This window comes from Protopterus annectens, chromosome 9.part0 (assembly GCF_019279795.1).
Source record: "Protopterus annectens isolate FY-2018-M chromosome 9.part0, PAN1.0, whole genome shotgun sequence".
NCBI lineage: Eukaryota > Metazoa > Chordata > Ceratodontiformes > Protopteridae > Protopterus > Protopterus annectens.
In genome coordinates, this window is record NC_056743.1 from 926,207,702 (window position 1) to 926,222,849 (window position 15,148).

General features: G+C 39.9%; 1 protein-coding gene across 1 annotated transcript in view; it reads right to left on the reverse strand.

Annotated features, from left to right (window-relative positions):
• PAN2 (poly(A) specific ribonuclease subunit PAN2) overlaps positions 1–15,148 on the reverse strand; it is a 1,212,755-nt gene that overhangs the window by 87,192 nt on the left and 1,110,415 nt on the right. The window contains exon 23 of the mRNA XM_044083667.1: positions 6,372–6,551. Coding sequence (XP_043939602.1) covers positions 6,372–6,551 — 180 coding nt within the window. The remainder of the gene's footprint in view (positions 1–6,371; positions 6,552–15,148) is intronic.

Genomic DNA, 15,148 nt, shown 5'->3' on the forward strand with positions numbered 1-15,148 from the left:
TTTCATTTTAGTAGCATCAAAAGGAGCATTCTACATCCACTGGTAGAGTGCTAAGCATTTAACTATCCTGGTGGTAGCCTAGACCTAAACCCAGGATGGTGTTCACAGCTCAACCTGCAGGACTACTGCAGCAAAGTGTTCTCTGCATCTAGAATGTTTGTTATAATTACAGAGGGTGTGGCTGGTTCTTGAAAAATACTGCAAAATGCAACATTTTAAAGAATGATGCTATGGTGGCTGCTGCCCTAATCAAATCCTCCCTTACTTGTCCTGCCAGTGCTTTTCCACAATGATCATAACATAAATAACAAGAAGTAACCAGCCAGCCATCTACACAGTGTTTGCTTAAACACACTAGTTTAGCCTGGTTACCCTGGCACATAAGAGATAAAGAGCTAAACATTCTCCCAGAGTGTTTGGCGCTTTCTATGCGTTGAATCAACTGCCTGCACACTTTCATTAAATGAAGTATCTCCTTCCTTTGTTTTGGGACCTAGGATAATATAGTGGCAGCTGACTGGCATTAAACTCAGTTCTGTGGCCATTTCTGGCACGAAGGAAGGATTGGATCCAAGATGTACCTGTTTCTGTCAAATATAATAGATAGTTCCCTGCAATTAGGGCCTTTTGTTCGCAGATTATCTTAGCAGAAGTAAAGGCTACCAAGAAAAGGTTTTTTTAAGATAAAAACTTGAAGATCACCAAGACGACTGGTTTAAAAGTGGCCAGTTTTTCACTACAAAAATTAAGGTCAAAAGGAGGAGGAACAAGACCCCCCCCCCCAAACTGAATGAGATTTAAGACATCCTTAAAAAAAGTGCTTGTCTTCAAAGTGTGAAGACAAAGACGCATCCAGTGGAAGGCAGCCTGTAATAACTGATTAGAGCAGCACTTCATGGATGTGTTAAGACAGCCTGCTGTTGAACAAACTTGCTATGTACTCAAGAAAGTGTGGCTGTGTACGAACTTACCACCACAGTAGAAGTCTTACTGATCACTGCTGCAGTATTTCAGTACTGTTGTGTTACCTCGACAAAATAACCTGAATGATTGGCCAAAACCTTCCATACGTCTGACGTATAATGTAAGCCTGTGCGTGTCAAGGTGCATACGCAGAATATGCGTATAATTGACCCACAATACCCGAAAATCCAAAATGTCGAACACACAGTTCAGCAATTTTTTCCCCCAGAGAAAAAAATCGCTGATCCGTAAAAAAAAAAAAACAAACACAAAATAAAGTGGGAGGCTTCTGCCCCCACACACCCCCCCCCTGCTTAAATATACCAACTCCAAGATTGCATCACAGTGGAGGAAATGGCAAAGTCCCAAAAACGGCCAAGTGATTTTTTTCCCTAGGAACAAAAATCGATGTTCCATGCTTGTGGCATTTTGCCATTTCACGTAATCACACTCGACAAAATAGCATTCACAAATTTAAGTGTTCGCTTAAATAACAGAAACCCGATCCTCAGACTGTCTCAAAACATGAGACCTAGACACACCAGAGGAAGAGAAACAATAAAAAGAAAAAATGGTCACAAAAGAGGAGGGGATGTGGACAATGACTCCCTCTTGGTCCACAAGAGAGGACAAAAACCTTGACAGGAAAAAAAGTAAAGAAGGGTGGGAAGCAATACAGCAGCAGTGATCAGTAGGACATCTACTGTTATGGTAAGTTCTTACACAACAGTACTACATCCTTACTTGTTACTACAGTACTACAGTACTGAAATACTGTTGGGTGATTCCTAAAGGTTAACACTTTGAAAGGGGAACTGTCGTGTAATCCAGTGAGCAAAGATCTAGCAAAGGAGGCTCTGGATCTAAAGAAAACATCTACCCTATAATGTCTGGTGAAAGTATGCACAGATGACCAAGTGGTTGCTTCTACAATGGCCCCGGAATCAATTCCTTTATAAAATGCTCCAGTGGAAACACCTACTCTACAGGAATGAGCCTTAACAGGACAAGGTAGGGATTTTCCATGCTGGACATAACAAAAGGAAATGGTCTTAGAAATCCAGTTAGGTGTAAGCCAATCTAAACCAGTTTGCTTAGAGACAGGGTTGCCCATACTGGATTCCTGAAAAGAAACAAACAGCTGGTCAGTTGTCCAAAAGTCTTTAGTTTTATACAAATAAATCTAAGCTGCCCTGTGCATATCCACAGAATGTAAGAGTCTTTCACCCTTGTTTTGGGGGTTTAGAAAGAAGGTGGGAATATTAATGGCCTGGTTGAAGGACAACTCATTGAAAACTTTAGGACTGATCCTCAAAGAAACTCTGTTGAGTTTCAAGCCATAAGGGCTTGAATCTCAAAGTAATCAGAAATAAGGGCAACTAGTAGAATAGTTTTCCATTTACAGAATTTCAGATAAGCCAGAGGTGCTGGCACAAAAGGTGGCAGAGTAAGTTTTTCCAAGACAAAGTTAAGGTCTCACAGAGGGGGACCAACCCTCCTGGGTGGGCTGAAATGAAGGACAATTTTTGAGAAACTGTTTGACCTCAACCCTGGTAAGCAGTGGTAATCCTACTGGCATATATGCAGAAATGGCAGATAAATGTGTTTTAAAGGAGGAATAGGCTAGACTAGCTTTTAAGAGTTCAGACAAACACGAAAATATATCAGTAACCCCAGTCTGAATAGGATTCTATTTGTTTATATGACGCCATGCAGAAAATCTTTTCCATTTGGACATGCAAGACTTTGTAGTAGTAGGTTTTCGCACCTCCTGAAAAACCCATATGTAGCATGTTCTCAGAAAATTGGTGTCTGAAAGGGATCGGCATTCTATAATTCACAATGTCAGGATGAGAGATAGGAAGTTAGGATGAAGCAAAGAACCCCTGTTTTGTATGAGCAAGTTCACTCTGTAGGGTATCTTGTGATGATGACCACTGGCCAGATGATGGAGAAGGGAGGAACCAAAGCTGCCCGGGCCAAAAAGAAGTCACTAGCAACATTTTTGGCTTGTCCTGCTGGATCTTCAACAGAACCACAGGGATTAGAGGCAGAGGCGAGAAGGCATATAAGAAACTTCCCCTCCTAAGGAAAAAGATGTGGTGTCCAGACCTATGGGCAAGGAGTCCTGGAGCAAAACAGCTTCAGTTGTTTGTTGTGAATAGAGGCAAACAGGTCTATCTGAGGAATAACCAATTTCTGCACTATGCCTAGAAAGACCTCCCTGTTCTATAGCCATTCATGATGATCTATTTGAAGCATTGACTATCATAAAAAAGAGATAAAAGAACTGGAACAATGATCTTTAGAAAAGGGAAGGAGCAAATTACATAGAAATAAATGGAATTTGTAAGAACAATACTGGCAGAAAAATGTTCAGGAGGAGGAGTGAGGTTTAATGGAAGGCAGGAATTGAGCAATTTATGTAATGTACGGAATAACCATGACACATTTCATATGTTTTCTTTATTTATAATGTAGCAAATGGAAAAAGATGTTAACATGGTTTGTCTTCTTTTCTATTAATGTATGTGTACCTACGTCTTAAGTGATAATTTAATAAAGAAGTTTAAAAAATGAAAAGTCATTCATCTTCAAAACTAAACTAAAATAGCCCTTCCTTAATTCCTGGCTATGCTGCTGTTACTCACTGGGATAAGATTACCAACTAACACTACAACCATCGCAAGTGTTGTCCACCTAAGTACTGAAACTGTAGCATTGTTTACACATCCCTACGATGAAACTATTCCTAATATGTACTAAGTGTAATGAAGAACCTTTTGTGCTACTATCTCTTACTGTTATGTACTAATGTATGATGTCTGACGTATTACATGAGTAAATATAATGTCTTTTATTTGCTTAGAATGTGAAAATTGTGACTGTGCAATGTATTGCTCTTTAACTTTTTAGGTTTTCTCCCAGGACCTCACCTGAAAAGGGGCCTTGTGCTCACCTGGACATTTCCAAAAAACAGAAATAAACAAACATACATACATACATAAATAAATAAATAAAATGTGAGCAATCCAATAATGAATGAATAAATATTTATAAAAATTATAAGCAGTGCCATCATTTCTGGACGTATTATTTACAGGAATATTATCAACTGTTTAGATCCTTTATCCACTGTAATCCATCCATCCATCCACAACCACTTCTTTCCCATTTTTGCATATGGGGTTGGGGTATCACTCCTTTGTCCACTCTAATAATAGCCTCTAATTTGTGTCTTGCCTGCTACAATAAATTACATAACACCTCAAAGCATTCTGTCATATTTTAATCCACTTCTGTATTTCTTCTTTCTGTTCCTGATTCCTACAATGCCAAATAACTATAGACATCTTTTCCTGCACTTACCTCAACTTTACATCTTCATTCTCCTTTAAAAGCACCTTTAATTTATGCACTTTATGTTTTTTGTAATCTGTCATTTAACTATGAAATTTCAGTGGTAGACTAGTGTCCCACAGATACCCATTCACTACAAGGAAAAATACCCTTTCTCTTTATCACTTATTAGGAAGCCAGAGGAATCCATAACAGTCATTAAGGATTCCAGCAAAGTACACATCCCATCCTCAATCTAAAAAAGTTACTCTAACATTCACTTCTTTGCAAAACAAAATGGTGACATTTATGTCACTTTTATCAGGATAGCCATTAGAGTTTTCTCTTATCACGTCAGAATATGATTACACTCTCCCAAAAGGAAAACAAATCCTGATTTTAATGCAGATGTCATAGTGCATCTTCTCTAATAAATAAAGGTGAAACATCCCATGGTATAAGTTGTACAAAACTGATGCATGACTAGCTTCCCAACTAGACATGATCTCTGTAATGTGACCTCACTGTATAGTGCCTCTGGGCATGCTTCAGTTAACACATCTGAAAACCTTCTGGCCTCTACAGTTCGCAAAGATGATGAAAAAACTAGCTCTGTTTCCGGACTCCCATAACTCAGTTTCCTTCCATTAATTTCTACTCTCCTCGGCTAGTCTAAACCTCAGTCTACTTAAGGTTTGTAATCTTCCAATTTACCATAATCCAAATCAAAACTCTAGCTTGCTACGAACAAGTGTTGTTAGCATCCAGCACTCTTCTATGCCCATTTTGGGGTCTCCTCTAACTTGATAAGGCTCCTCAGCAAAACCTTGATCATTGTTTCTGCCGAGGGTGAAATTTCAGATGTAAACATTATACAACATCTACTTGGATATCTGCTCTAGAATCTCCTCAAAAGTCATCACTTCTAACCATCTTATTTTGCTACCATTCACTTTAACCAGCTTTATTTTAGGCTTATGTAACAATGCCACCCTCAAGGAAGACACAACAAAGAAAATGACAGTACCTTACAACCACAGCGAACTGGAAAACTCCAAGTTAAGAATATCAAAAAACAAATAAAATAATCCACACAGCGATAACTGGATACACCATTTAATAATTTAAGCGCTTTCATCCTCACTAAATACACTGGGAATTCAGAGATTGCAAAACATCACTTCCTTATAATATCTTAAGAGACAAAATCAATTAATTAAAAACAAGTCGCCTCTTAAAGTGAAACATACATCCATGAAAAACACAACAATAAGTAATATTAAATAACTTTTTGTATTATTTTTGACAGTCGCATATTTGAGTTTTCCAGTTCACTGTGATTGTAAGGTGCCGTTGTTTTCTTTGTTGTGTCTTCCTTGAGGGCGGCATCGTTACCAGAGGTTAAAATAATTTAGAGAGTGCGTTTTATCCTCATTGGTTCTTGGTTTACTTCAGGCTTAACAATAAAAAAAAATTCTGTCATTGGTACTCCATGCTTTGCTCACTGCTACTGTCATAGCAGAGTAAGCAACTTTTATCAAAACTGTTGTAGCACCATTGGTGACAAGTTAGAGGAATTTATTCCGTATCCCAGGTTACATTACTCCACTATATCACCCAAGGTAAACAAAAACAAAAACAAAAAAGGACCAAAACAACCAACAGTCCCAACTTATATAATACCCTGAAAATGTTTACGTAGCTACTGCTTGTGATGGGAACATCTGCTAAAATGCTCAATGATCTGCTATAAAAAGTATTTTAAATAACTCGATATGTTACTTCCTCCAATTAATTTCTCTCTCTCTTTATATATATATATATATATATATATATATATATATATATATATATATATATATATATACACACACATACATATATATATTTAAATACACACACATAAGTGTGTGTGTGTGTGTGTGTGTAAATGATTAGTATTTTGCATATCATTTTTTGTCAGTAAGCTGTCAATGTAGAACTACTATCCTTTAGTAAAGGGTTAGAACAAGCTGTAAATAGTTATAGTGAAAGAAATGACTATTCCCCACATAGTCTTATAAACTTACAAGAAGGTTTATCACTCTAAAGTCCTTCTGGAGTCCATGTCCTACAAACTTCACTCCAATATCAATCAGAAACCTCAGCTTCAGATATGTGGACTTCAGGGTAGTGAGATGCTTGGAAGAAATTTTTGCATCCAGATCTCCAGGTTTAATTCCAGAGTACTGAGTTAAATAATCGACAACCTGCAAGGAATAAAAAATCATATGTCATGTGCCAATGTGGTCTTTAAGTAATCACATAAACGAACATTTAGCTGCTTTTAAAACACACCAATCAACTCGCTGAGAAAAAAGGAAGAACGTTTACTTTTAAAAGACGGACAAGAAAAAAATGCAGGTTGTAAACTGATAAAAGATAGGTGCACAATAACAGGGTTATGTTCTAGAAAGTACAGTTAAGTATTCAGTAGGCCTTCAAAACCATCTCCGCAAAAGATATAAATTCAAAATTTGCACACAAATTTCCAGTTGTCATGTCTCTTGCCATCAGTCATACATGCACTTGAATATAAGCAGTGGGACTGCCATCTTTCCTCCAGTTCTATCACAGCACTTGTAAAATGGATACAATCTGCAAAGATACAAAAAAGCAGTAAACTACCTCCGCCACATACAAGCCCACTGAAGGGGAATGGAAGGGGGAAAATTTAACCTGCTGAAGGAGATGACTCACATAAATGAACTTTCTTACTGAGATAGCTTGTCGACCAACAACTATAATTCAAAGCGGAAAGGGATGATGATGATGATACAGGGATGAAGTTCAAGAAACAAGAAGAGACTGGAATTTTGGATTCAGACCCTTAAGGATCATGACAACAATCATACAGAATATTACATTTATAAAGTAGCAGAAAGTATTTTAAGAACTAAGCCTGCATGGGAATGGAGAAAAGAGATTCTGCCAAAAGGGATGACTGCAATTAGGGATACGGAGAATAGGCAAGAGGGGGCTGGCATTTATTGGAGAAAACTGGCAAAGGATCCAAGGCATTCGGAGCAAATAACTAGAAAGGGAAAGGTAACAGAATGGGAAGACACCAATAATTTATTTGGACCGCAGGCTAGATACTGCCTTACCTATCAAAAGACTGGTAACAGAGTATAGGCAAAGAGAAAGAAATATGGGGTTCCTAAATAAAAGACCAGCACATTACTGGTGGATGGTAGGAGGGATAAAGTACAAACTAGTTATGAATTCCAGGTCAGAATGCCCACAGCACTACTCTGCTACAGGAATCCTGGATTCCTGATATGACACCTTGCTTGGTGAATGTATTAACAGCAGACTAGCTAGTTAAACACCAAAAATACAAATGGCATACACACCCAAAAAGACAAAGCGAGAAGTTGAGACTTTAGTGTTTATAGAACATTCCAGTTAATTATCTCCCTCACCTGGTACAGGCAAAGGGAGGGATTACTTAAGTATAAACTGCACACTGGAAAACCACAGCTCATCAGCATTAACATAAATCCTGAGCTTCCAGGAGCATATCAGATTTTCCCCAAGTCCTTCAGACCAATCACCCAACTTGTGAAGTCGAACTGTAAGTCCCCAAAAATGTTGGCTGTCCTGTAAAGCTGGAGACTTGCATAAAAGTAGTGTGGTGCTGATAAATAGGGATGGATGATGCTGTGAGATCAGAACTATCCCAGGAACAAAACAATTTTGTCTTTTTTTTTTTTAACATAAGCATTTCACTATAGTAGCTCTGAAGTAATAGTGGCAAGGTAGTATAAGCAGTCAAGTTCAAACTCAGCAAAAATCCATGGAATGACAGATGAAAATTCTGTCAGCTTGTATTGGTTTGCCCAGTAGGATTTTCCCAACTCAGACTCTGGGCTTTGGCTGTATTACCATGAATGTTTTGTAAATGATAAATGCATAAGAATGTTTTCCTGAATGTTTTTATGCAAGTGACCAAGCTGTAATACTAGATACTTGGATTTCAGACATTTTATTTGTTTGTTTTTGTTTGTTTGTTTACAGGGATTGACTGAGTCTTGCTTGTTTACAGGGATTGACTGGGTCAACAAAAGCAAACCCCTTTTCAGTGAAGGCCTGAAGAGAAAAGATACCTACAACAATATGAAAACGACAATGCACACAAAAGAGAAATAAAGTTAGTATGATAACTTAATACATACTAAGCCTGTTAACAAGTAATAGTAAAAGCAGCGGGTAATCCGACAGGTTCGCAATTTTATTGATTATTTTTCACAGTTACATATACAAAGCAGTTTCACAGTAGGTCAATTTTAAAAATCAGACACATTCATATACAGTTACATAGCAGTATCAGAGCACAATAGGTACAGTAGTGGCAATACAGTACAGGGCATAAAAAGTGAGTGGGGAAGAGCTTTCAGGTAGTGGCAAGACAGACTGGGTGGAGAGTAGGTACGAGGAAAACACTCTAAGGATAGAGGAGTTACAGTGAGTGAGTTTGGAAAAGAGAAAGGAGGGAAAGTAGAGTGGAAAAGATTCTGGAAAGACTAGAACTGGAGATGAGGGGAAAAGAGGAGTAGAATGAAGCAGGCAGGAAGCATTTGCAGTGTGGAGGACCAGTAAGACAACTAAAAGGGAAAGCAAAAAATAGAATGGAGGAAGTCCTGCTGTAAGTTAAATAATTTTAGAAATTATCATGTGAGTGAGGAGAGAAGAGGGAAGAAAAGTTGTTTAGAACTGTGAAGACAGTGTAGGGTTAGCCAGGTGTGGAACAGGAGCAGAACCATGTATCCAGTAAGTGATGCTGTAGTTTAACTTAGTTTATGGTGTCTCACTTAAGCCCTTCTTTTACGGTACAAACTGTTCTCCCCTTTTCTTCTTTAACAAATGCAGTTATGTAAAACTGGTTTCAACCTTTTTTTGCAATCTGCTTCTACTTTTTTTTTTCAGATACACAGCAGGGATAAACTGACTATGCATGTTAATTATGTTTATTTTAGCCTGTAACTGTTCCATGTTTGCTTTTTGATCCTGTATGGCTATACTGACAATCAATTAATTTTCCTTTCTGGTATTTTACCAAAAGTGTTATCTATACTTTAGATTTATCACAGCTGTAATTCATCTATTTACATCTTTTAGTGGCTATTATTTTATCTTGTAATTCCTGCTTACTACTGCCATCATCTGTTGTTTAGATTTTAGTTGTGCTATCTACTTCGTTAGATCATGTTTTGGCACTCTGCTCATCAGATATATATAGAATACATTGCTCTCATTTAAAAGTTATGCATGGTCTGTAACATGAGTCTTTCTTGCTCCATCATCATCATAGCACTATGAAGAGTCACAGACAGGAGTAGAAGGATGCCTGCCTCTATTTCACATCCCTTGCTCTGGGTTGCCTATCTCAGTTAGAGTAAATAGTCACTACCAGTGGGTGAACCCTAATTATGTCATTCTCCCTGCCTTACAGAGCTAACTGAAAAGTTGAAATAACATCTTTAATCTTCACACAGGAACTGCTCTCTTCTGGCCTAGGGTTGCTGTTTAACACCTGGTCTTCTGCAGGCACATCTGGCATTTATCATGAATTGTGAGTACATGAAAACTCTGGTCCCTAAGTAGCAACATCCATTCTTCCAAATTTCCATGTTACTTACTGCACTATGTGACATAATATAAGTGGTGGAGTGTCGCTTGCTTTAAAACTCAATTTGGTCTGTTCAGGTAAGTTGTGGGAGTGCCGGCTCGTTTTATTATGTGTTAATAACAAGAGTGAACTTCAAATTTCTCCATGTATACCATCCATCCAGTTATCTGAAAATACTTTTTGTGGCAGTTCACATTCTTTCCTGTTGACACAGTACAGAATCAGCCCAGACTGCTCATTCTTGCCCACTTCAGTGCCAGATTCAAGGATGAGTCAGATAAACAGCTGAACTCACCAAAAACTCCTCTACATTATGAAGACTCTGGGCTTCACTCAGGTTGTTTTCTCTGCTACTTATATAAATTGACACTTGCTGGGCTTGATCTTTCAGCTAAGGCTTCTTGATAGTGAACTTAAGATGCAGTCAGTTTTTCAGTTAGACCACCACCTGGTTTACTTCAAACTGACCCTCTTCAATTTTGTTACCTTCTATTAAGCTGATTCTTTAGAGAGTTTTTGAACTTTACTTGTGGAAACTTTTTATTCCAATTTTAATTAATAAACAAAACCAGAACACTGCAATGCTTTTGGAATATTTTTTCTTTAAAAACGTTCAAAATGAAATAAAAAAGAGAAGAAAAGAAAAAAATAAACATACAAATCTGTAACTAGAAATGCAGTTGTGTAAAGTCTTGCCATAACAGTATATGCCTCTCTCTTCATTGTTGTAGTATTCTTTAACCCAAGGGATCTCCTGCAAAGGAGAGCCCAACATCTGACCAGTATGTCAAAGCCTTTAGTCCTTATAGGCGTCATACGTCACACGTGTGCTCCCCATGCAAGTCATAAAGCATAAAGATGACATATGGATGCACACTCATAACATGCACATCCAGAAAGAGAGAAAAGGAAGAAAATGAGCCCCTTGGCCAAGAGGGCAAGTAAAGTACAGGGCAAGAGGTAGAACAGAGGTGTAAAAGGGAGGGAGTGAATGCTGCAGCAGTGAAGAGAAGGATGCCTACTGTTATGGTACGATTTTACACAACTGAACTATTTCCTTCCACATCACTGCTGCAGTATTCTTTACCTAAGAAAGAATATAAGAGCTCAAGAGGAACCCTGGGAGGAGAAAGGCCCAGAAGAGCCTTCTACAAACCCACGCAGGATAGCCTTGGCAAAGCCTGCCCTGTCCCCGGAAAAAAAAATCTAGCTGGTAAAGTTTAGTGAAAGTATGAACAGAAAACCAAATAGTAGCCTCAATGATGGAATTGGTATCCAGATCCTTGAAAAAAGCACCAGAGGAAACAACTGCCCTTGTGGAATGTACCTTTTCCGATTAGGAAAGACATTTGCCATGAAAAGAATAACAAAAAGAAGTGGCCTTAGAAATCCAGGAGGAGATGGTTTGCTTAAAGGTAGCCAAACCCAAAGTCCTTAGAAGAAAGGAAACAAAAAGCTGCTCAGATTTGTGAATAACTTTAGTTTTGTCCAAATAATATCTGAACTGTCAATGCAAATTTAAGGTGTGAAGAACCTTCTCTCTGGCACATTGCCAAAAAGGAAAAAAAATGAAGATGAAGAGACTGATTAAGGGACAACTCATTGACTGCCTTGGGCATAAAAGAAGGATTAATACAGAGACACCCTATCTCTGTGGATAACTAAGAAAGGAGGAATATTCATAAGAGCCTGAAGTTCAGGCACTCTCTTGGCAGGCGTGAGGGCCAAAAGAACAGCCTTTCAAGTACAATGTTGTAATGAACATGAAGAAGGAGGCTCAAAATGAACCCAAGTCAATTTTTCATGCACAAAACTGAAGTCCCAGTAAGGTGGAATAAGCTTCCTGGGAGGCATGATTTGAAGGTCACCTTTAAGAAATTACTTGACCTCAAATCTAGAAGCCAGAGGACAGGGTCAAGGGCAGACAAGCAGATATAGTTGACAGGTGAGTTTTACTGAAAAATATACCAACCTAACATGGAGCAGATCACACAAATAAGACAGAACCAGAAGAACCTCCACAGAGAGGGAATACTGATTGTGAGAGAGGCACCAAACAGAAAATCACTTCCATTTGAACATATATGAATTGCTGATAGTGGGTTTCCTAATCTCCTGCAGAAGCCGAAGAATGTCCAAAGAGGTGCCCAAAAGTGAGGATAGACAAGAGATCCCTTGTCTTGTGTGAGAAGACCCAGTCGGTGGGGTAACTTGTGGAGATTGCCTTTAGCCAAGTGAGAAAGAAGGGGGAACCAATGCTGTATACGACACCAAAAAGAAATAACCAGCGAATAACAGCTCTACTTTCCACCATATACACTTTAATGCTTAAAGAAAACTCTCTTAGCGCCTCGGCCACAAACAGCCTTTACAGAGTAAAACAATGCTGTCTGGACCAAAAGGGAGTCACCAGCAAGATTTTGGGAAATTCCCACCTAATTTTGTGCAACACTTGTGGTAACAGAGGAAAGAGAGGGAAGGCCTACCAAAACATCCCCTTCCAAGGTAACAACAAGGTATCCACTTTCCAAGACTGAGGACTTAGGAATATGGAACAGAATAGGGAAAGTTTTCCATTCAGAGTGGAGACAAAAAGATCTACTTGAGGAATACCCCTCCGATGGGCAACATCTATGAACAAATTTCTGTGAAGCATCCATTTGTGAGTCTGTGTGGTGAAACCGCTCAAAGAGTCTGACACTAGATTGTACTCCGAGGGAATGTAAACTGCCTGAAATGTCACTTGATACTGGATAGCTAGATCCTACACCTGAAGAGCTAGTCCGCAAAGAAGATAGGACCTTGTGCACCCTTGTTTTTTGATACACATCACTGTGTTATTGTCTGTGAAAATTTTGAGGAGCCCAGGAAGAAAGAGGGAATGAAAAGCCTGAACAGCCAGAAACAAGAGTCCTCATCTCCTTCATAATGATGTGGTCTGACCTCTGAAGAGGAGGCCAGAGACCCTAAACCTTGAGGGAGCCACAGGAGGCACTCCACCCCCAGTCTGAGGAGTCTGTAAAGAGCTTCTGAGTTGGAACCGGAACTTGAAAAGCAAGCCTGGAGTTGATGAATCCAGCACTGAACCTTGAGCTTGAGACAAGGAAGGAAAGGTACCAGGAAGGCCAGGGGCTGGCAACGTTGGAGCTATACTGATATGAGGTACCACTGAGCCTTTCTCATATTGAGCCTGGTTAGAGGGAGCATAGGAATGGTGGAAGCCATGAACCTGAGTACCCTGTAATACTACTTGGCAGAAACAGATGCCAGAGGAAGAAGGGATTGGAAGAAGGTAATTAGAAACACAGCCTTGACGGCAGGCAGGGATGACAGCATGGGAAACATGTGAAGCCTGCAGCTGAGAAAAATATGATCCTGGGAAAGAGTTAGATCTGATTCCTGAAAGTTTATGGTGAACCCCAAATTCTGTAACAGCAATGACAGCAGCGTGGCATTTGATGAACACCCTTGGGGCAGCAGAGAGGCCAAAGGGCAAAACATAGAACTGAAAATGCAAGGAAGAGACCGAGAAACATAAAAATGTCCTGAAGAGAAGATGGATGGGGATGTGAAGGTATGCATCCTTGAGATCCAGAAAGACCGGAAAGGCCTTGAGGAAGTTATGTACTCACCATAACGTTCCATCTGAGTAGGTATCTTCATTTGTCTGCAACCTGTGGGATACGGATCTGAGCCGGCAACTTCTAACATAGCATAGATCCTAGTTCCTCCCCCTTACCCATAATCCCCTGCCTGCCCTAACTGACCTCAGATCAAGTTTGCCCCATAGCACAACAGATAACAGGTGTCCCAATGGGAACATATGCTAATAACACAAGAGTGATCCAGTCGGTCAGGGGGAAGGAGGGGGGGATGGTTGCAGACAAATGAAGATACTTACTCAGATGGAACGTTATGGTGAGTACATAACTTCTTAATCTGAAGTAGGAACTTCATTTGTCAGCAACCTGTGGGACAGAGTCCCCAGCTACCTAAGTCTTGGGTGGCCTTCATGGAAGGATATTCCAGAGCACCGCAGAGCCAAAGGACGCTCTACCTCGGGAAATAACATCTATTTTATAATGGCTGATTAAAGGTGTGAGATGAAGCCCAAGTGGCTACGGAACAAATGTTATCCAGTGGAACCCTAGCCTGAAAGGCTGCAGAAGTGGCAACGGCCCTAGTAGAATGAGCACGGACTCCTTGAGGTGCAGGCCTTCCCGAACTCTGATATGCTAACAGAATACAACTCGAGATCCATCTAGAGAGAGAAACCTTAGAAACTGATTTTCCGAAATTACTTTTGGCAAAGGAGAAAAACAACTGATCGGATTGCCTATGACCAGCAGTTCTGTGGATATAAAAATGTAATTGTCTGTGTATGTCAAAGGAATGAAGCTTGTACTCTCCTTTGTTATGAAAGTTGGGGAAAAACACTGGGAGATTGACAGATTGATTGATGTTCGCTTCTGAAGATACCTTAGGTAGAAAGGACGGGTTGATTCTGAGGTAAACCCTATCCGGGTGAAAAACCAAATATGGTGGTTTGACGCAAAGGGCTTGCAATTCCGATAACCCTTTTGGCTGAAGTTATGGCCGCCAAAATGGCTGTCTTCCAAGAGAGAAATTTGAGATCAACCGTGGCAGCCGGTTCGAATGGGGGACCAGTCAAGGCCTGCAAGACTAAGGATAAATCCCATGGAGGTACCACCTCTTTAACTGGAGGCCTAAGGAGGAAGGTACCCTTGAGGTAGGTCTTACACAGTTTGGAAGTGATAAGAGGGCCAGACTCTTGCCCCATGTGATAGTATGAGATTGCTGCCAGTTGTACCTTGACTGTGGAAGAACTAGCCCCCTGGTGAAAGAGAGAGGTTAGAAAATCTAGAACCGACGATATCGGGGCTGTAAACAGGTCTAAACGACAGTGTTTTGCCCAAATGGTGAAGCGTTTCCACTTACTCCGATAAACCTTCCTGGTGGAAGGCTTGTGAGCTGCTACAAGAATGGCTTTAACTGGTGATGAAATCCCGGGAGTCCTTATGAGGAGTGGAACTGGAGCAACCAAGCCGTCAGCTTGAGGTTGACCAGGTTCGGAGTTGGAAGACCGAGAGGATGAGAGATGAGATCCGGAATGGGATCCAGAATCCATGGTGGATACACTAGTTGAGACCATAG